Source organism: Ischnura elegans, chromosome 7 (assembly GCF_921293095.1).
Source record: "Ischnura elegans chromosome 7, ioIscEleg1.1, whole genome shotgun sequence".
Classification (NCBI taxonomy): Eukaryota; Metazoa; Arthropoda; class Insecta; order Odonata; family Coenagrionidae; genus Ischnura; species Ischnura elegans.
This window is the reverse complement of record NC_060252.1, coordinates 45,642,991-45,663,574: the sequence shown is the minus strand read 5'-3', so window position 1 is coordinate 45,663,574 and position 20,584 is coordinate 45,642,991. Positions and strand designations below refer to the sequence as shown.

Below are 20,584 nucleotides of genomic sequence, written 5' to 3'. Positions count from 1 at the left end.
TTTACCTCGGTTGCCTATGCAGCAGGAAACACAAGATTTTGGGGAGTAATTTTGATTTCCTTTGAAGGATTCGAACAGGAATTTAGCTGATTAATGGAATATTTTAATTTTAAGGAAATGATTGGGCATATAGTTTATTCAACTAACATCTCTGCCAAAAATTCTAAAGGGACACACCACCTCGTGAAAAAATGATTGCATACTGTCTCTGCATTTACACTGCTATGATGGATTTCTGCCTGATGTATACTTTCTTATCTACCAAACGCCATTTCAGCGGCACGCCCATCTGATACTCGGCTTCATCCAACTTCTTATTTTCAACAGGTAGCTCGCTTTACCCCCACTCCTGCTGTCAAGTGCTAGCTGAAAATCCGAGGCATTTTGCAAAATACATGCGCTTCTCCACCGGATTTTCTTCAATTATTTTCAGTCCATCTTTGGACATTCTCACAAGATAGCAGATTAATTCGAATTGCTAGCAGGGAGAAACCAACTATCTTGAGGAAATATCCCTTTGTCTGTGACTGTGACCATAGAGATTTGTAGCATAACTCATAAATTGTAACTTGATTTATGTTTTCGGAAAAAATGAGTAGCTCAGCTGTGAGGATATTGAGTTTTGCCAGAATGCTGATTGTAAGTCTCCGTCGTATTTTGGCATTTATTTCCTTCCTTAAAAGGCTTAAATGATGTCAGAAATATGTCACGTTTGGTCTTGTTCTTCTTTAAATTACGCGCACATTACTAATATTTCAATCCAATAAAGGTGTAATATCAATTGCTGAAAGTCATTGTTAAACAACTTTTGGGCTAATAGATGACTCATGCAGCAGTTGATCTCCAGAAATGGGGAACTTCGAAGCAGGTAGGCAGAAAAAGGTCAGTGGGGGGAGAAAGAAGGAAGGGCGAAACACGTTTCTATTGTTCTCCTGTAACTTGATATTTTCTTTTGAAGCTTTTGATTAATGCTCTTCGTAATACAAACCCTGCTCAAGCTGGGGCCTTTTGTTTGATTTTGGAGAAGAGGAAAGCGTCGGAGGAGGAGAGACCGAGGGCTGATGGATGGGGGAGGTAGCGGATTTTGGGAATTGTGCTACGTAGTTACTGTCCCATGCCACTGAGGTTCTCCTGGTGGGGGAAACCTGGAATTTTTGGATTTTTTCACCCGATCATTTTCGGTTTCCCATTTCGAACTCTTTTCACCGCTCTAATCCGCGAATTTGATTTAGTTTGTCAACTTGCCTATAACGGCACTGTATGCACTAAACGACTAGAGTTCTCTACATTTTTCTGAGTGAACTACCAACGATGTGTGCGTGCGGCGGTGCGGATGGCCCGAAAGTCAAAGTATTCGCGAGTGTACCTTTAGCATAATTATTCGACATCTCTAATATAGAATACTTTCTAGTATTCAAGTATTCGCGGATACTATTCGCACATCTCTAGTTTTGACCAAAGGCAATATGTCAATCAAGCTAAATTATTTTATAGTATCCTTTAAGATATGACCCAACACCTGTAAAAATAAAATTCATAGCTTTTTGCTTTCTTTGTTGTTAAAAAAAAGTTGATGTACTAAAAACATTTCATTTTCATGACCCCAGCAGTGAGTGTTGGGCCTTCCCACAAATGTAATGAAATGTTTGTGACAAAGCAGTTTTCTAAATTTAAATAAATATTCTTGGCATGAATCTAGCAATTAATGTGTACAAAAATAAAAAACATGCATTTTTTCCATTAGTAATTCCGATTTTATCCAGAGCGGAAAAACTTACAAAAATATAAATATTTCAAAGAAACAGTAGCACTTGCCATCATTGTTGGGGTTAACTTGACTGTAGCCGAGCAAAACATGTCAAAACACAGGAAGTGTGCAAATCCAAGTTAAATGCCTAATTTTTTATTGATTAGCACATTGATGTGATTTACATGTTTAATTTTGGATTAAAAATCAACAATCACAATGCAGTCATTTCAACTTCTCTATCCATCGGTTAGTGTGTTTAAATACACAGCATGTGAGGTCTTCACTGAGGTCTATCACTGAGAAACCTCATATTTCAATTGAAACTAGTTCTCTTATTCTTTCACACTAACTGCTATTTGAAGTTTTCCTGTTAAACCAGACAGCCTACGGTTCATACGTGTTTTTTTTCCTAGACGTAAAATATTCATCCTGAGCCCTTTGTGAACCTTCCACATTAACAATAATACTACTTACAAGAGTATCACATAAATTTTCTTTCTCTTTTGACCAGTAAAATGGTCTAGCAAGTCTGTAAATGTGTATGAATTTCACTTTGAGATCACATTGATTTGAGATCCTTTGACACAATTAGTTCAGAAACTAGAGTTAGAGTTATCGTTACAAGTATTATATTTCTCACTGGTCATATCTTTACGTGAGTATGGTTCTCTGCTCACCATACTACAAGCAAGATATACAATTGATAGAGAGTGTAAAAAGGAAATTGGCTTGAAAACTTGGTTCCAATTTCAATATAGGTAAATATCCTTGAGGCCTGTTTACATGATACATTTACATGTACGAGTTAATGTCTTTTTGCATGAATAACGATACTGGAACAGAACATGTACAAGTGCATGATCCAAATTGGAACAGGTTCTATTTTCTGTTCATGCATTTGCACATGTTGGGTGGTTATACGGTGCATTTTCATGTTCATTCATGCATTTAGACATTAACTTGTTCAGGTATATGCACCGAGTAAACAGGCCTTCACAGTTATCATTAGAGCGCGGAAAAAGTCTTTCGACTTTTTGTAAAAGTGGGACTTTGTGATTTTAAATACAAATCTTCACCAATCTCATTAAATAAAACCATTTTCAATTACTTTCTTAGAGACTTTTTGGGACTTTTTTGCTGCGGCAGGACTTCTTCGATTAAAAGAGACTTTTCTGGGACTTTTTATTGAAAATACCTGCCTATTTGGCTCTTGTGACCACACTTGTTCAACTTTGTGTCGGACAAATCTTGTTTTTTATGCGGTTCACACTACACGGAGCAGATATTTACCATAGAATGTAAGCTACTAACAATTGCTAATGCGGAATTTTATTAATAGCTCTGGAAACTGCAATGAATTCTTTCGATTACTCCATCGTTCATGAAGTAAGCCCATGCAGTGCTTCAACTCGAAGGGGGTAAGGATATGTGAGGGTAGAGCTCACCACGTACTTATCCAATTACATGTTAAATTCACATATTGTTTCTTTCCTTGAGCCACCTCACCCTTTTTTTTCTAAGGGTGTCCAAAGACTTCACAAAGGGACATTATGAACCAACTTATTTGAACCCGGGTGGTCTGCTGAAAATGGGACAGCGTTACACTGTATGTTAGCACTCTGCTTTTTTGCAGGAGATAAGTGGAAAAATTATACAAATATGTGAAAGGTTATCTAGAATTTCCGACGAAGTGAATGTATCACGTTGAGAGTAGATGTTACGAAATGAGCCTACATTGTAGCGAGGCAAACAATGCGCTCTTGGCACTCGGTCGAAGAGGAAAAATGAAGGCTCAACAAGGATTGGTGAATGTATACATATTGTATGAACACAATTCTATATATTCTAAATATATAACTGCAGAACAAATATTTAATATTTTCGTAGTTATTTTTGAAAGCACCATCGCGCGTGGAAATACGCAAAATATTTTGCTGTGATCTGCCATTGCCTCCGGATCCATTCCTCGCAAGATTTGGAACATGGCTGAAAGCTTGCGTGTTCAATGCACAACACTTCGAGAAAATTAAGAATGTAAGTAATTATTTGTAATTATGATTGTTATGACTGATGAATCAATTTCATTAATATGAAATAGAATTCCTGCAATTTTGCTCAATTAAAAATAACTACAACTGCATTTTAGAGAGGAAAACTGTATTTTAATTTTTTACTTCAGGTTATACAGAATATTGACCCTGAAGACGATGCAGAATGTATAGAAAATGCTCGATAACTCTTAGATGACAGCACACTCCCACTGGAAATGATATGTATTTCAGCATCCTTTGGGTTGTTGGTAGAAAAAAATCAATTATCTTGACCCTTCCATCTTGAGCCTCAGTGATTCGGTGTCGACAATAATGGATGTGATGAAGAAACTTGAATGTGTAAAGGGTGAACAAGCCATAAGTGTTTATGGCGACTTTTTTTTGAAAAATTGGAGACTTTTTTTCCGCGCTCTATTTATCATGATACACCAGCATGTTTAATTTTCCACCGTTACACAAATGAAGGAAAATTAATCACACCATACTTCTACATAAATTATTGAATAATTGTATTGATCACCCTGAGCATCTCATCAAGAGAAACATAGGAGTCCCAATACATCTTCTCTTTGAAATTAATTACCATAAGCAAAAAAATGCCTTCCACTCACCAATTAGTTGTATGTTTAGAGATGCCAATAATGTCAATTACAGTGACAACTTCTCTGTCTCACAAACCTCCCTTAAAAGAATGTAATGGAAAATTCTCTATGATTATTAGACTGACCCCTTTGGAAAGATTGTAACACAAACAAAGCCGAGATCTGTTCCATGTCCCAATTAATGGATATGGAGGATTACTGAGACAAGTATGCAAATTTAGTAGTGCAAGGCAAGTTCCCCCATACATTGAGGAAGTGGTGAATTGTCGGGAATAAAGCATAATTGTGGACAAAAGCAAAAACTGTGGACAGAGAATAAAAAACTGACTGAAGGTGATGATGCAACTGGCCATAACTGCAAGCTCGTTGAGCAGAAGTGTGCTGCGCATTGATAGTGGCCTCTGCACCAATAGAAGACCCTAGCAACAGTGGGTGCAGGAAAGACTAGCGCTGTGCCGATAGGAGACATGCTTGCCATTGGAATCAAGTAGGTTTACGATTCCCCAGCTCCTCTGCTGAGAGAAGCTGTTGAGCCCACTGCTTCTCAAAGAAATGCACCATATTGACTGAAATTTAAGCATCTGATAAAGATTGGTGGCTAATAGATTTCGTATGGCTTCCCTAACTTCACTCGTGAAGTGATGCTACAGGTGTCTCTTGAAGTAATAGCACATAGTCCAGTATGGGGTGATGCTAGCCTAAAAAAAATTATACTTCCACCAAGGCAAACCATAATGCAGTTTAGGCTAGACAGAAAGGAGGCAGTTCCAATGAGATGCATCAGACAGTAGGAGTGCTGCTGTTTGCACGACCTGAAACCAGGGAGACCAGATGCAATGGTTGCAGAGTTAACACCGAACTGCTGTTGTTCCAAAGCCTGTTAGTGTTGCTGCTAGAGATCTTCTAGCTGTTGGATGTGTTGCGCATTCTGGGATACATGCTGATGTTAGACTTCCCAGAATTGCACCTCATTTAGCACCCTACTCTACCTTGTAATCTCTGCTACTATGACAAAGTGGATGGTCATGAGAGATACACAGAAGCTCAATGATGCCTGATGTAGCCAGAAAGCCAAAGAATAAAGCCTCCATTGTCTTGGATCATCAATGTGGTGGAGAGAAGTATGGAAATAATACATATTTCTAAACTGCATGAGAATGATCTTAATGTAGCACTCTTCATATAAGATTCTGCTTTTTATGGCATGAGATGTGTTTCACCTCAGGATGGTGGATCAACTACAAGTGACACCACAATCCTTTAGAACCATATAGAGTTGAGAACGGTCTGAGAAAAATAAGAACCAATATTCACCACCACCAAAAACTAACCATCCACATAGGATGCAAGTACATCCACTGCAACAACACAGCATGAGTGGGATGGAGTTTTGCCACAACATTATCTCAAAATTATCAATTGGGAAATTACTTTTTTCCCATGGATACATTTGTTAAGCAAATTTATGTAGAAAACGACAAATGCTGAAGAATACAAAAATGCTTTCTCAGAATTCTCAGTTTTCACATTTCTTTAGCACAAACTTTATTGCCAGAGCCAAGGAAGGAGGCATTCTGACAGAACAAATTGTGCATTCCATCCAAGTTTGTACAAGGAGAAATATATGTGGATTGACTTGAGTTATGTAAGGAAAGTTCTAATGGGTGCTTGCTGACTCAGTAATCAGCGACTAAACTTTAGGTCTTAGCGACCCTTTTTAAGGCCCATGTGATCTCTCATTGGAGAATTCATCCTTCTTAGATGCTTGATTTTCTACGATAAGCTTTCTGCATCCAAAATGGAAATGGGATGAATAATAGAGGTAAAAAGTATTCCTCTTCATTGAGGTAGATGGTGGTGGCTCTGGCCATTGAGGTATAAGTCTGTGTGAGCAGGCAGGAAAGTTAAAGCTTACCACAGGAAATCAAGCATCTAAGAAGGATGAATTCTTCTTGGGTTTCCAACTGGGTTAAGGCCAACAACATGCAGACCCTAACCGGGTTGGAAAACACGAGACGAATACATTCAAATCATTCAATCAAACGAAGCAATGTGAAAAGTGACAGCAGAACTTGAATTTAGAAAAATGCATAGTGATGTATTTTCGAAAAAAGAAACGCTAACCCCGGCATACCTAAAAAAAAGAAGAAAGTACGTTGAAAAGTAAATAATTAATCATGATTAACTACTAAATTTAGTGGAATACATGTATGCATCAGTAACATTACAGGGCAAGCTAATAGCATATTAGGAAGCAAGAAAGGAGTTCTAGAGCGGCAAGATGGCAAACCTGAAGGGCTATTTTTTCCTCATACAGGCTAATTTGGAGTACACTGCCAGTACATTGGAATCTTATGAGATACTTAAATATTGAGCTGGCGTACATTCAGCAAAGATTGGATTATCCGTGCATGATTTTCACTCTCGCTAAATATTTTCCACGAACTTTATTTAAAAAAATAAAATCAGGTGCAAAATCATCGGAATTACTGCATTAATGCTAGGATGACCCAGGCTTATTATTTAGGATAGAATCCCCTTCGTAAAACAGAATCGATCGCGCGGTATCTGCATTCACGGGAGTATCGTGTTCCTGTTTTCCAAGCCTCGCAGTGCGCGACTGCGCTGAAATTTAGCTGTGCTGCGCTAATTAATTGCACTGACTGAAATTTGAGCATCTGATAAAGATTGGTGGCTAGTGGGTTTCGTATGGCTTCCCTAACTTCACTGGTGAAGTGATGCTCCAGGTGTGTCTTGAAGTAATGGCACATAGTCCAGTATGGGGTGATGCTAGCCTAAAAAAATTGTGCTTCTACCAAGGCAAACCATAATGCAGTTTAGGCTAGACAGAAAGGAGGCAGTTCCAATGAGATGCAGCAGACAGTAAGAGTGCAGCTGTTTGCACGACCTGAATGCAGGGAGACCAGATGCAATGGTTGCAGAGTTAACACCGAACTGCTGTTGTTCCAAAGCCTGTTAGTGTTGCTGCTAGAGATCTTCTAGCTGTTGGATGTGTTGCCCTCCGTGATCACCGATACACGTCCCGCAGCAGTTGCAACCTGGGCAACTTGTGTGAGATGCGACTACGTGGTGTGCTGCCTGACAGTTTAGTTTCTGACGTCGAGCAGTGGTTTTGAAGCATTCATGCAAACCACTTTTCTATATCTGTGATCACACAGCCACAGACGTGTGGTTTTTGAAACCAGGCCTTACATTGAGCATTAATAATATGAGTACAACCACGTTATCGTCGCTAAAAAGATAGCGAACTGGCAAAGAAAGCTCTCAATGAGTCCGGGAATCACTCGAAAATAACAGAATAATGGCATAAACAATAATATGTTGTTTGTTTTATATAAATTACGAACATTACAAGACATTAAATTGAAATTTTTGTTCATCCGTGTTTTCCGATTATTCGTGCCGTCTCTCCCCATCATTAGCCCGGATAATCGGGAGTGTACTGTACAAGAATATTTTGATGCTACCTACCACAGTAGATTGGATTATGAACATATAATCAGGGAAAAAGATCTGAGAAAATACAGGTTCAACCCTTAGATTACGGGAACATTTTTCAATGTTTTGTTTTTCTGGGATGGCAGGGGAGTGTTCAGCCGTATTAGAAATTCCTACAGTGAGGGAAAGCGCACTTGGGCTCTACAAGCTAAGGGTTAAACATGCATTCTTCCCAAGAACATTACTGCCTTAGGTTGAGGAGTGAGAAACTGCCTTAGGCTAATGATGCTTGGTGAGATTTAAACCCTGCCACATGATTGCATGCACAATTTTAGTTGGACCTACATGCAGTGCATGGAGGGAAGAAATGTTCACATCCTACAAAAAAAAAAAAAAAACAAAAAAAAACACCCTAGAGGTGACTTACAGAGTTTTACATAAATGATGATGAAATATAAATTGAAACCAACAGTTAAAAAGGTCTCCAATGGCCATAAAAATATTATTTTACAGCCATTGGTGACTTCATTTTTAAAGTTGATCGATTCCCTTTTCACGGATAGGAATTTTTTTAATAGAATACAGCAGTCGAGCTTACAAATTCACTTACCAAAGGTTCCCAATTCTTTTAGGCATTTGAATACGTCATTAATTGACTTCCTCTCAATTTTCCTGACATATTGGGAAATTACAGACAAAAATCTTATTTATAAATCACCTTCAGTGACATATAAAATTTAAAGTGAAACAAAAAGAAGCTATTGTACAGATAACTAAACAGCACTGTCAAGTTGAACCAATGACCTTGAATAATACAGTGACTGTAGCCAGGATAAATGTATGAATAACCATTTATAATATTCTTAACATGCAAATATTATTTTTCATTACAAATTTTCACAATCTGCAAGTCTCATTCAACACAATACTCTTAATCAAGTTTATAAATATTCAAAATGCAGATATAGTTGACATTGACATCGTGTCCATCTTTCTACAATTTATACGTGTTATTTAATTATGCCGAGGACCTCTGAAGATATAGGTATACTGAGTAGTATTACCTCTTTATCCCAATTCAATAAAACATATAGGCATCCAAAATTCTTAAGAGGATACTACTTTTCATTGATGTAACTAGGAATATGCCTTGTGGGGGATGGGAGGGTTCCCACCCCACCGAGCAACAGGGGTCCGGGAAAATCTTTCAAAAATTACATGCATGGAAATACATATCCTCATTATGAGCCCCAGCTAAGGCCCCCCAATTCCCCCAGACTGCCCCTGAGTGATAGGGAACTCCTTAGTATCTACGTGGAAGTTCTCTGACATTCATGGGCCCCTCCGAAGATTTTCTGTTGCAGCTAATGAATGTGCAGTTGCTATCCTCATGGGAAACTAGGAATATGCCTTGGGGGGAAGAGATGGCCAGAGGTGGCAACTCCTACCCCTCAAGGAAATATCTGGTAATTTTTTTGAAAATTACATGCCTGGAAGTTCATAATTTATCATTTTGGCACTAAGAAAATATTAAACTTTAAGCAGATCATGTTACTATTTGTCAAAACTCGAGAATAATTGTAAATATTTTTTTCATTTCCCTGAGGCTTTGGGGGGCATCTATCCCCTCATCCCTCTCCATAGTTATGCCACTGCTACTGTTCATTATTCTCACCTTTTCATCGGACACAATGCATAGAGATTCCAAATCAACGCATCTCGATTCCTTCAAGCATTTTTCAATGAGCCTGTTGCACTGTACAGCCTGTTCAGACGGCCTCCCTGGCTCAAAATGTGGAGCACCCATCGGGGAAAACTCCACATTGATGAATAGGATTCCCTCATTAGGCCTCGTGGTCTTGGGCTGCTGGATTTCACATGACGCCTGGGCAAGCACTCTGAAAGTAAAATATATATCTGCAGCTGACCCACCTACAACATTTAAGTCAAATTATACAAAGCAAGGGATAATGGATAATATCATAAGATTCGGTCCAAGGCTTGGTTTACGCTAGCTATCACTAATAAATACGCCCATTAATCAAACATGTCACATAATTACTTTGTATCGCCGAGGCAAACGACACAGCAACCCCAATCTCCTCCATAGTCAATCCGTAGTTTTCTATATTCCAGAAGGGTTCTTCCATCCAGCCGCTGAGAAACAATACAGAAGACAAAAGGAGTTTAGAACTATATCACCAAATAACCTCAGCACCAAATCCATCGTTTCCATAAAAGGTTAAGGACCTCATTAAACTCATGAGAATGTGCAGGATTAGATGAGATCGTTTCAAAAGCAAATCAAAACGAGATAAATTTAACAGAAGATACTGTTGCAACAGGTACGATACGCATGCCGTTTATCAGCAATAATATTCTTCTTACCCGTCCCTCGGACACGGCCCTGGGGATGAATTCCTTTTCACACGTAGAAAGAAGTACTTCTTTCATATCAATGAAGTTTTTCTCAAAATTAATACCTGAATACGTAACTAGATAACAAAAACATTGGTCCGAGCTCTCGTATTCATCTGCCTCCGATCCGCCTAAATTCAAACTAGCACCCCCTAGGAGAATTCGTGAAAACGTTGTAGTTCCTTGTTCCTGCCGTTAGTAGTCGGTAAAATACACGAAGTATGTTTGTAAACTGGGCACCGATCGGGAAGAATTTCACGTGTTACCCGCTGCACGCAATAGATACTATTTCAGTGAATTTCGTTACTTTTAGGAATATGCGTTCTCTCATCGACCTTGATTGGGTCCATCTTAATGTTGGCCCTCAATGAACTATTAGCGACAAAATACTTACCTTGCTCGCGGCAGCTGATGGCTGCCTTTACGGCTACGAGTATAGGCATCCGCAAGGTGGGGTATCCAAACGCTGTTTAATGCTTAGACCTCCGTTAAACGATACGTCATGGGAAAATGAGATATACGGCGTTATTGCCCATTTTTTATATTGTACACCTGTTAAGTTTTTTCGTGTATTTTTACGCCGGGAAATATGGTTTGAAATGTCAAACTACTCACTTGTCAAGGTGCAGACGACGTCTTTCTCTTCGGACAAAGCCGGCTAAATTAAAGGTTTCTTTTCCTCCAAAGTAATACATTCTTCTTCAACGGCAGAATTATATATTCCTCTGTTATTTGTTCAATATTCCGTCGTCTTGTGTGTGTTTTCTTTCTTTTCGTCGTTAAGCAACTTATGAACCTACTTTCTAAGTCAGCTCCATTTATTGACGTGAGCATTCTTCGTGATAGTGGTGCAAGGAATCTCTTAAAAGTATTCGAAACTCGTCAAGAAAATAGTAGGTAATAATATATTTCCCGTGTAAATTCGTAACCTAAGTGGTGTTTTCTTTGGTCGTCAAGAAAGTGAGAAGTAACTTCTACGAAGTTGTCTTAATCTGTGTTGTGCTGTGACTGGAAGTGATTTGGTGTTTCTAATTTGTTTCCAGAGTCAGAACCCATGTCGGCTATTAATCCATATATTTTCTGGCTCTTTAAAATACTCCTGTGGTTAGCTGAATGAGGATACCAAGAGACAACCATGCAAAGCCTGGAGGCTGCATGTGAGAAGGCTGAAGTGAGTATAAGCATCTTATATCCAATTTCAAATAAGAAGAACCGTGTACCTTTCATATTCTCATCATGAAAATCGAAATTTCAGCATATTATTCACATTGCTACAAAAAAGCCTTCATCAGTGCAGCATACTCAGGGAAGGAATGGTTCCACTTTTGTGTCTATACACCAAAAGCTGAGAGAACTTTATGAAGAAGAGGCAGGATTTTCTTCAATTCCAGAACTTAAGGCATGTATACGGACATAAGTTTGTGTCTGAGGAATGTTTATCCCGCATTTAATTTTTTCGAAAAAATGTTGGTCCTCTCTTGGGTTTATAACATTTCTAAAATTTACTTGATATCACTTGTTTTCGTTTACATATACCAGGTTAACTTCTCATGATGTGCATAATATATATTTTCCGCTTTAAATTCTTCTGTTTCTCTTACTACGACCTTGTAAATACTGTGTTAGTTAATTACATATTACTATTACTTTTTGCAAGCAATGGTGTAATGTTTTTATTTTTCTCTATGTAGACAAACATTTTAAGCGTTTAAAGAACGTTGAGATTATATTTTATTATCTATTCTATGTGGTCTATATTAGGTATCGTCTATGATTTTCTGTTGTTTGAGGTCTATGAAGGCAGTTGTATGGATGAAATATTGTGATGCTGGAGTGAATGCTTAGCATTATTTATAAGTCAATGTAGTTCCACCTCACTGAAAGTGCATATTTGTATCGTATCAATTAAATATCTCACTCAAAAGTAGAGCAACTAATATTTTTCTTTATTGCAATTGTAATTCATCTTAAGCCCTCAGTTAATTGCGAAACACTATTCTGTTAATTTATATAATGTTTAGCCCTGTGAATAACTTCTTCAACATCTAATTACCATCTAATGATTGCCCAGCAATGAATGATTGGGTGTGGGATAGGTTGACCTCTTTGGACTAGGTAAGCCGTTATCGTCGTGGTCCTAACCCATTCAAGTGTATGTTTAAGTAAATTATGTATATTTTAACTTAAAAGGGCGTTAGTGAACAGATATAGTTAATGTTCCTCTATAAGTTTCAATGCAACCATAAGGAACTGTATTTCGTTTACTCTTGTCCTTGAAACAATTTTTTGTAGTCACTAGTGATCAACTATGTTTATGGTTTTGTTATTTAGGTGTTTATATCCTATTTAATTGAAAACTTCGTTAAAATTGTGCGCTGATTTTGTGATATTTCCCAAAAAGTATGGAAAATGAGAGGTCAATGAACCCTCGAGGGTTAATTTTTAACTACAACCGAATTATTGAACACTAACTAGCTATAAATGATGCTAAGGTCGTTCCTTTTTTATGCTGCTTCGCGCTCACCGAGTTGGATATTTTTTTTGCGAGAATTGTTTATCTTTATTCCAAATGCGACTATTATGTCATGAAGTGATTCTCAGTTATTGATTTATGATAGTGGTATTTAATTATCAGGCTTTAGTGCAAATATGTGTGTCTACAAGAGCTGTATTGTTCATTTTGTTAGTATTTCTTTAGTTTTACTAGCGCTATCGGCTATTTACAAGCGCTAGAGTCAGGTATTATGCAAAAAAGTTGATGAGTAACCACCTGCAAAATGAGTTTCATTCAGCCATTCACCTTTGATGTGAATTTGGTCTGTCATTATTGATATCAGTGCAACGTTTGAATTTTATCTTGTTGACAAATAACTTTATTTAGGGAACATGATTATGAATGCTCCCTTGATGCATCATTTACTCTGTATGTTAATCATATGCTTTCCATTGGCTAACATTTTATATATTTGTTATTGATATTATTTTGTGGGGCTAAGGTCAGAATATGGTAATCCTGTTCTAAAATGTGGCATGAGAGGATATTTCACTTCATTGTTCCTTGTAAATACTATTATTATGTTGCTTTTCCCTATTGTATGAATGTATTACGACATCATGGAAAATCTTTTTAGGCAATTAGTTAAATGTTATTGGAAACGTTGCATTTTTTTGAGACTCGGTTAATTAAGTGATAACTATTGGGATGGATGAAACAATAGGTTATTTCTAACTGTGGCATAGGCTGTGTATAATTGTTATTTGGAACCAAATTATACTTTCTTCGATCTTACAGGCATGGAATTTTACTGTAAGATTACAATTTTGTGCATATTAATTTAACTTTTAGTTTGGGTGTCACTTCGATAAATATAAATCATAAGACTGACTTCATTCAATAACATGTTGACCTTTTTTTTATCCTCCTAGGTGAAAATGGTTTTTCGTGACTACTCAAATAAAGAAATTGCATGAATTGGCTGTGGTTAAATTAATTTATGGCATTATGTGATAAAGAATGATGGTGACCACTCAAATCAGTATTAATTGAATATTTCAGTGGGCACAGTTTCTGTTGAAGTTGTTGACATTGTTTTGCTATAGAAAATATGGCTTATGAATGGATGATTGGTGTATTTTAGGGTATTGTAATACCCAAGCGTAAAAATATTCCTGTCCCGATCATTCCACACTGTGGACTCTAACAAATTATGTCAGATTATGTGGAAGTACAGGTAATTATTATTAAATAAGTTTAAAGATTTGTTTGAAGTGCCTAGGAAAATTTTCTGATAATTCGTTACTCTTGGACATGCAATATGTGAACATAAGGAGTATGCCAGTCAAAAAGTAACATATCCTTTAAATTATCTGGTTTCATCAAGAGTTTGTTCTGTTATATCAAGTGAATCTATTTCTATTTGTCATTAATTGATGTATTAAACTGAGTGAATGGACTTTCTGAAACACCCCTTTTCTCTTCTCTTTTTATTGATTATTAGGTTCAGGAGTTGGATTTGATTACTTCTGATATTATTTTTTCTTACAAAGATAATCTTATTGGAAGAATTAATTGGATATTTTTCTACTTTCATAGCATCTCAACCCAGCATCCTTCCTCCTATCCAAACTAGTCGAAAGAGAGAAACTCAACACAGTGGTTGTCAACCTTTATCCTGGTGACCGTGGATATTCCTTGATGGTTCGGTCACGGTGTGTGCCAAGTGCCAAGGGAGTGGGAGGTGAAGGTGTTGCCCAGGCTGAGGATGATGAAGGGGTTCTGGAGGTTGAAACTGCTCCTTTGCCGTATGAAAGTGATGAGCTTCTGCGATATTTGGACAATGAAGAACTCCCTCAGCCACTTGCAGAGCTTCTCGAGAAGACAGAGGGTGTTGGGAAGAAAGGGAGTAGCAGTTACTTTTACAGTGGGTGTGTTGTGGCAGAAGTGCGTGATTACAGGCTACCGATGGGCCATACATCAGGGGAGCAAGCAGATCTGGACAGCTTTTCCTCCCTTGGTTTGGTACAACCAAACATCTGCAGGACTCACCATGTACTTTTGAGACCGACAACTCAGGTGATTGCTGGGTCGATGGAGTGTAGTACTTTGATTGCATTCAAATATTTAATTAGGCATTAGTACCGATGTATATTGAGCACACAGGATTTTGCCTGGTGAAAAAACATTCAAATTATCAATTTGAAGGATTCAGGCATTACTTTGTGGAACGCTAAAGTGTAAATTTTTTGAAAACACTTTGTACAATTATTCAAGACTTTTAATAGACCAAGATCTTAGGGGGAGGTGTATAGTTCATGAATTTATATTATTATTATCTGTTTGATCTTTGCAAAAATGCTATAGATTACAAAGCCGATCAACCATATTTAAAGTCTTATGGATTTTTACAGAGTGTTGTAGTTTTATTCTTAGAAATTGCATGCAAGTGCCTCTTTAACAGCGTGACCATGGGATGGCCTTTTCCAAGAGAGGACTGTAATTAAATTGAGCCACAAATCGTTTTAACTGAATGTGACTGATTACTGGGAATCATGATGGGTATAAAAGTTGGAAGGAAACAATTTTAAGCTTGATTGCCTGAAAACCGATGCCAGAGAAGTTTTCTCTCTAATATTACATTTTGGAATTTGGGTTTCATGTATTTGAATGCATTCCGGTGTACTTTCAGAGTGCACTTTTTCATCTTCTACTGTATCATGGAGTGCATGACCACCCCATGCCAATTGGTTGAAAGACATGTTATTTTATTGAAACTGTTTGCTTTACCTTGTAGCTGCCACATCTCTAACTTACATTCCATCCCCAAGTGCATGTAAATTTTTTATCATAAGTAATCACATACAATCATACCACTTGGAACTGAAGGACAGGCATGTTCATCTATTTGCATGTTTTTTTTGTGACTCTAGATTTATTCCTCTTTTAGGTGAGCAGTATGTGAGTGAAAGATTTTTGTCATTTTTTTATAGTTTGACTTAAAATTATTTCAGGTACTACCTGTAGCATACCTTGGTTATTTGAAATGGAAGATTTCATTACAGAAAATATTAGTTTTTCTAAACTCCTCATACTACCTTCATAAATGTCTCAAAAAGAAGGAACTATTTTCTAATAAAATAGTTCCTTCACTTTTAACTCTTTTGCTGATCTAAACATACCTGAACATACCCCTGAACGTTCGCACAGTAGGCTGCTGTGAACTTACTTTTTCATTCTCCCTGTAGCATGCTGTGAAGGCCTTCACTTTTCCACTGCATGTGATAAGTGGCTTTCCAAAGAGTCAGTCGCACCGAAAGAGTTAAAGAAGTGAAAATTAGGCTTAAGTCTTGGGCTTGTACTGCAATGCATTAAGGGGTGGGCAGGGAGAACAGGGTTCCTTGTGGGTGTGTGGAGAGGAGACGACCTTTCCATTTCTTTCCCCCACCTCTCCCACTGCATCCCTTGATATGTTCCAGTCTGGATACAACCCAAAGTTGTATATTTCCGACATGGTTTACCTGAAAATAATATGGATGGTAAAATCAGTTGTGTGTGTCCCTAATACAATAGATGCCGTTTGATTTTGGGTTCCACTAACATTGGATTTGAGGTATCATCCGAGCTTGTATCGCATGTTTTTTATCATTTCAAATTTTGTGGATGTGTATCAATTAAAAAATTCTGCACCGTATTTGTTTAAGAAACTAATTTTTAATGTAAAATCATTTGCATATCATTGTTACTTGTAATGAAAAGCTGCCGGCAAGTTAAGGAAAATTGTTGCTTCATGATATTGCATTTTATGCCTGTCAAAGAGTTGCATCATTCATTACACAGTTGTTGAGGCTTTCATCTGCCATTATGCTTTCAAACTTTTACCGTTGTGAAATTATATTAATTGAGGATTTCACAATTATTGTCTCTGTCATATACACTGATTGAATTAATGCTGATACTCTTTGCATCAACTCTTCATCTGTGAATAATGCCAATTCAGTACATGATGGAATTCAATTTATGGTTGGTCGTCTGATTGGATTAATTTGGTAAAGTTAGAGTCAGATGTATAATAATTTTGGCAGTGATTTTGCCAAATCATTGGTTGTTGATAAATGACATTATCATGTAAGACAGAATAACCAGCTGTGGAGAATTAAGAGTGGCCGATGAGATGTCTTTTTTCTTTGGCAGAGTATTTTGGGTGATGTTGGTGCCTTGACCAGCAGTGGAGGATGGAGTGTGGAGGAGCGTTTGGCTTTGGAGAGTCAGATTGTTTTGGCTACACAAGGGCCCCTTTGTTTGGACCCGTCTCCAGCGGTATCAGTTGTGGCCAACCGGTTGCATCGTCACCATACTCTTTTAAGCTCAGAATCCCTTGTTAGACGAGCACGAAAATTCTCATGGGTATGTCGCATCTCTTGATGATTTTACTGTGATGATTTGAATGGTTTGGTCCAATTTCTTTGGGGGTTTTGGTTTTTTTAAAGTAGTCTCTTAAAATGTAGGTAGTTCAATTATTGGTTGCACTCGCCCATTACTCAATTGTTGGACCATCTTGTTAGAAGTCTTTCGTGCAATTTTGCTCATGTTATCGTTACAATATTTCATTTATGAGGGGTAGCTTTAATATCGCTATTGGATAAATTATGTGGATTGCTGTCAGTTTCATTTAAGGTTTTAATTCTACATATGTACCATATTGCTTTTAAATAGAGTATTTGCAGTATTATTAGTTACATGCTTGACATGGATTTATTTGTCAATCATGTTGCAGTGATTGGAAATACTTGGAAATTGGCTTTCAAGCTTAGTCCAATGCCAAGTATTTTCCTGGAAGTAGAATTTAGTATTTTTAGTTGTCATTTTTAACCTCTTTTAAGTGGCCTGACCAGAAAAGTTCCGGGCCTTGTTCTACTGCTCAAAACGTTCTGCCTCTGAAGGTTTCTGTGGTTGACGTGGTGTTCAGTCTGTTCAATCCCGAAACATTTCTGGGCCGATCATATTAATTTGGTTCTAGTTCATAATTTGGTCAAATAATGTCTCACCTCATTAATCAGCTTAAAGTCTCCGTGGTGGAGTTATGGGTATTATTTAGTGAACTACTGTGGAAGAGTCACATTAAGTTTCATGGTCTGTAGTGTTACCCTGAATGATGACAAAAAGTAAAACAAAGAAATTTTGAACCACTGAAGAGGTTAAAGGTTGAGCTTCAGTATTTAGTTTTTTTGCTTGCAGGTCATTGTTTTGACAATTTTTTTTTCAGAAAATGTAGTCCTTCGTATACCTAATCTTCACTTCAGTATTTTTGCAATTTTGTAGTGCGCGTGAATCATCCATTCGACCTGGATTTCGTATTTTTATTTTTAATATATAATGCATATATATACAGTGAGTCCTCGTTTAACGTCACTTACCGTTCCTGAAAAATGTGACGATAAACGAAATGACGTTAATCGAAACATAATGTCCCATAAGAAACAATGTAAAAAGTGAATATCGGCTCCTAAACCTCACAATTCCTACGCGAAAAAATTTTAGCGTATCATATCTGGGGCATTTTTTATGATGGGAATGCCAAGCTAGGGCATAAATATGAGTTCCTGTCTTCATCGACGACAATAGCAGCACTGACGTAAATCCTTCTCCATTTTTGTATCTTCCCGCCTTTGCTTTTCGGCTTCGCTATGGTGGTCGCCCGGGCGAGCGTCGCCTGGGCATCATCATCGCTGAAACATCGTCGCAGTTAGGGCCCTCGCGCACTGGCAACTTTTACAAAGCAACTATTTAGTTGCTTTGTGGATGTTTTAATGAAACACACGGAATTGACTGTGGCTCCGCGCACAGGTGACTTTTTAGTTGCCGCAACTGTCGTGTGTTTCATGGGACTTCCTCAAAGCAACTAAATAGTTGGTTTGTAAAAGTTGTCAGTGCACCCTTACAGAAGCCAAAATTATTGTGAACACGGCGAATAAAGTGACGACAAAAACTCAGAGTTCTACTCGCAAAAATTCCTTGAAATCACTTATTAGGTCACCATTATGTCAAGTAAAACCTTGCGCACCTACCTAAGAATTCATTTTGCAGAAAATTTGCTAAAACCGTAATCGCAATTAACAATAAACACACCGTTTTACACTTCGTTTAGACTGACTGTATTACCGCCGACAAAACGAATAACCTGCAATGCCCGCCGCTTCGCATTTTTTTCTTGCGCGAAATTTAAAAGCCCTGACGTTATCGCGAAGCGAAGGTGCGATAAACGAATGACGGTCTCAAAATTTTCGTGACGTTATCGCGAAATGACGTTAAACGGGGTGACGTAGAACGAGGACTCACTGTACACGTATTTGAGAAATATTGCTGACGATAGACGTACAGCAGATAGTTTTGTTTTTATTCAGCATCGTTTTTCATCAACCCAAAGATTGATTTGATTAAGCTCTTCACTCATACTAGTAAAATTAGGCAATGCAATTATTCCTCTGGGTTTCATTTTAACACAACACCTTTCGTTGTTACAAATAACATTATCAAGTCAATGAAATGGGTTGTGTTAAAATAAAAACCAGTGGAATTATTGCTATGTCTAATTTTATCAGCATTAAGAATTTCCACAAAATAGTGCCTCACATCATACTAGATACTCTTCACTCAGTTCTTTTTATTTATTTCTTTATAATTAAGTGACCAAAATTTCATCTATCATTTAAAGGCTCCAAATTTTTATAAATAGTGATGATGTAATATTATGGCAAAAAACAGTATATTTTTTTTAAACATGTAGGCCGAAATTCATTTACATTACCTTAGTTTTCATGGCTTATTGGGCTCACTTCTTGGGCATGCCTGTGAACCTTCACATGCCTCATGTGTTGAAACTTCTCCCTCTTATTATTGTCTGAAAAACAATTACCCCGTGGATGCCAGGGAGAGAGAGTTCTTTCATTGAATCCTTTGATGCATATACAACTAACAGAAGCAATGCCCTTTTTCCCATTTTTTTAATAATTTCTTTTATTCTATATTCTTAAGAATACCACAAACTGCTTTGTGCTTTTATTTAGTTCAGTTGTAATTTTAACAAGGAATTCCTTACCCAAGATATTTTAGATCTTATCATATATTTATAGTCTTCAAAAAAACTATCATATGTACGTGATAGGGATGTGCGAGTTCTCAAAAATTCGAGTCGAGTCGAGTAGTTGGTGCTCAACTAAAGTGTTTTGAGTAGCATTATGAATGCTGAGTGGAATAATAATAATAATAATAATAATAATTTTTTATTCACCGAACTGGCAATATACATTGCATGGTTTCGTCACAAAAATCACTATGATACAAATTACATAAATACAATAATACAAATTACATAGAATCATTTAAATAATCGCTAATATCATAATAGGCTTTACCTGCTAAAAAATTACATAATTTAACTTTGAATAGAGAAGGGGGAGAGCTTTTCAATTCAGATGGAAGTTTATTAAAAATGATGGATGGAGTGTGATGAGGTCCCTTGAGAGCTAGAGATAGATGGTGACTTTTGAGGTGAACGTCACATTTTGAGCGAGTGTGGTAGTCATGCCATTCATGATTCCTTGGAAAATGCTCAGGATGCATTTTAACAAAAGTGGCACAATTCAAGATAAAAATGGAGGGAAGTGTTAATATTTTTAGGTCCAAAAAGATCGGTTTACCAGGAGTCCTCTTAGGCACTTGAACCATAGCTTTCAATGCTTGCTTCTGTAGAGAAAATAATTTTTTTGCATGGTGTGAAATTCCCCAGAACATAATACCATTAGATATA

General features: G+C 37.3%; 2 protein-coding genes across 4 annotated transcripts in view; one reads left to right on the top strand and one right to left on the bottom strand.

Annotated features, from left to right (window-relative positions):
- The window catches only part of LOC124162827 (exosome complex component RRP45), a 39,278-nt gene extending 28,942 nt beyond the window's left edge, over window positions 1–10,336 (bottom strand). Inside the window, exons 1-3 of the mRNA XM_046539495.1 lie at window positions 10,251–10,336; window positions 9,925–10,019; window positions 9,538–9,760 (exon numbers count right to left, since the gene is read on the bottom strand). Of these exons, the coding sequence (XP_046395451.1) occupies window positions 9,538–9,760; window positions 9,925–10,019; window positions 10,251–10,316 (384 nt within the window). The 5' untranslated portion in view covers window positions 10,317–10,336. The remainder of the gene's footprint in view (window positions 1–9,537; window positions 9,761–9,924; window positions 10,020–10,250) is intronic.
- Window positions 10,337–11,359: 1,023 nt separating this feature from the next.
- LOC124162826 (transcription factor SPT20 homolog) overlaps window positions 11,360–20,584 on the top strand; it is a 60,671-nt gene continuing 51,446 nt past the window's right edge. For all 3 annotated transcript variants that reach the window (XM_046539493.1, XM_046539494.1, XM_046539492.1), the window contains exons 1-4: window positions 11,360–11,451; window positions 11,536–11,679; window positions 14,374–14,853; window positions 16,969–17,181. In XM_046539493.1, coding sequence (XP_046395449.1) covers window positions 11,416–11,451; window positions 11,536–11,679; window positions 14,374–14,853; window positions 16,969–17,181 — 873 coding nt within the window. In that variant the 5' untranslated portion in view covers window positions 11,360–11,415. The remainder of the gene's footprint in view (window positions 11,452–11,535; window positions 11,680–14,373; window positions 14,854–16,968; window positions 17,182–20,584) is intronic.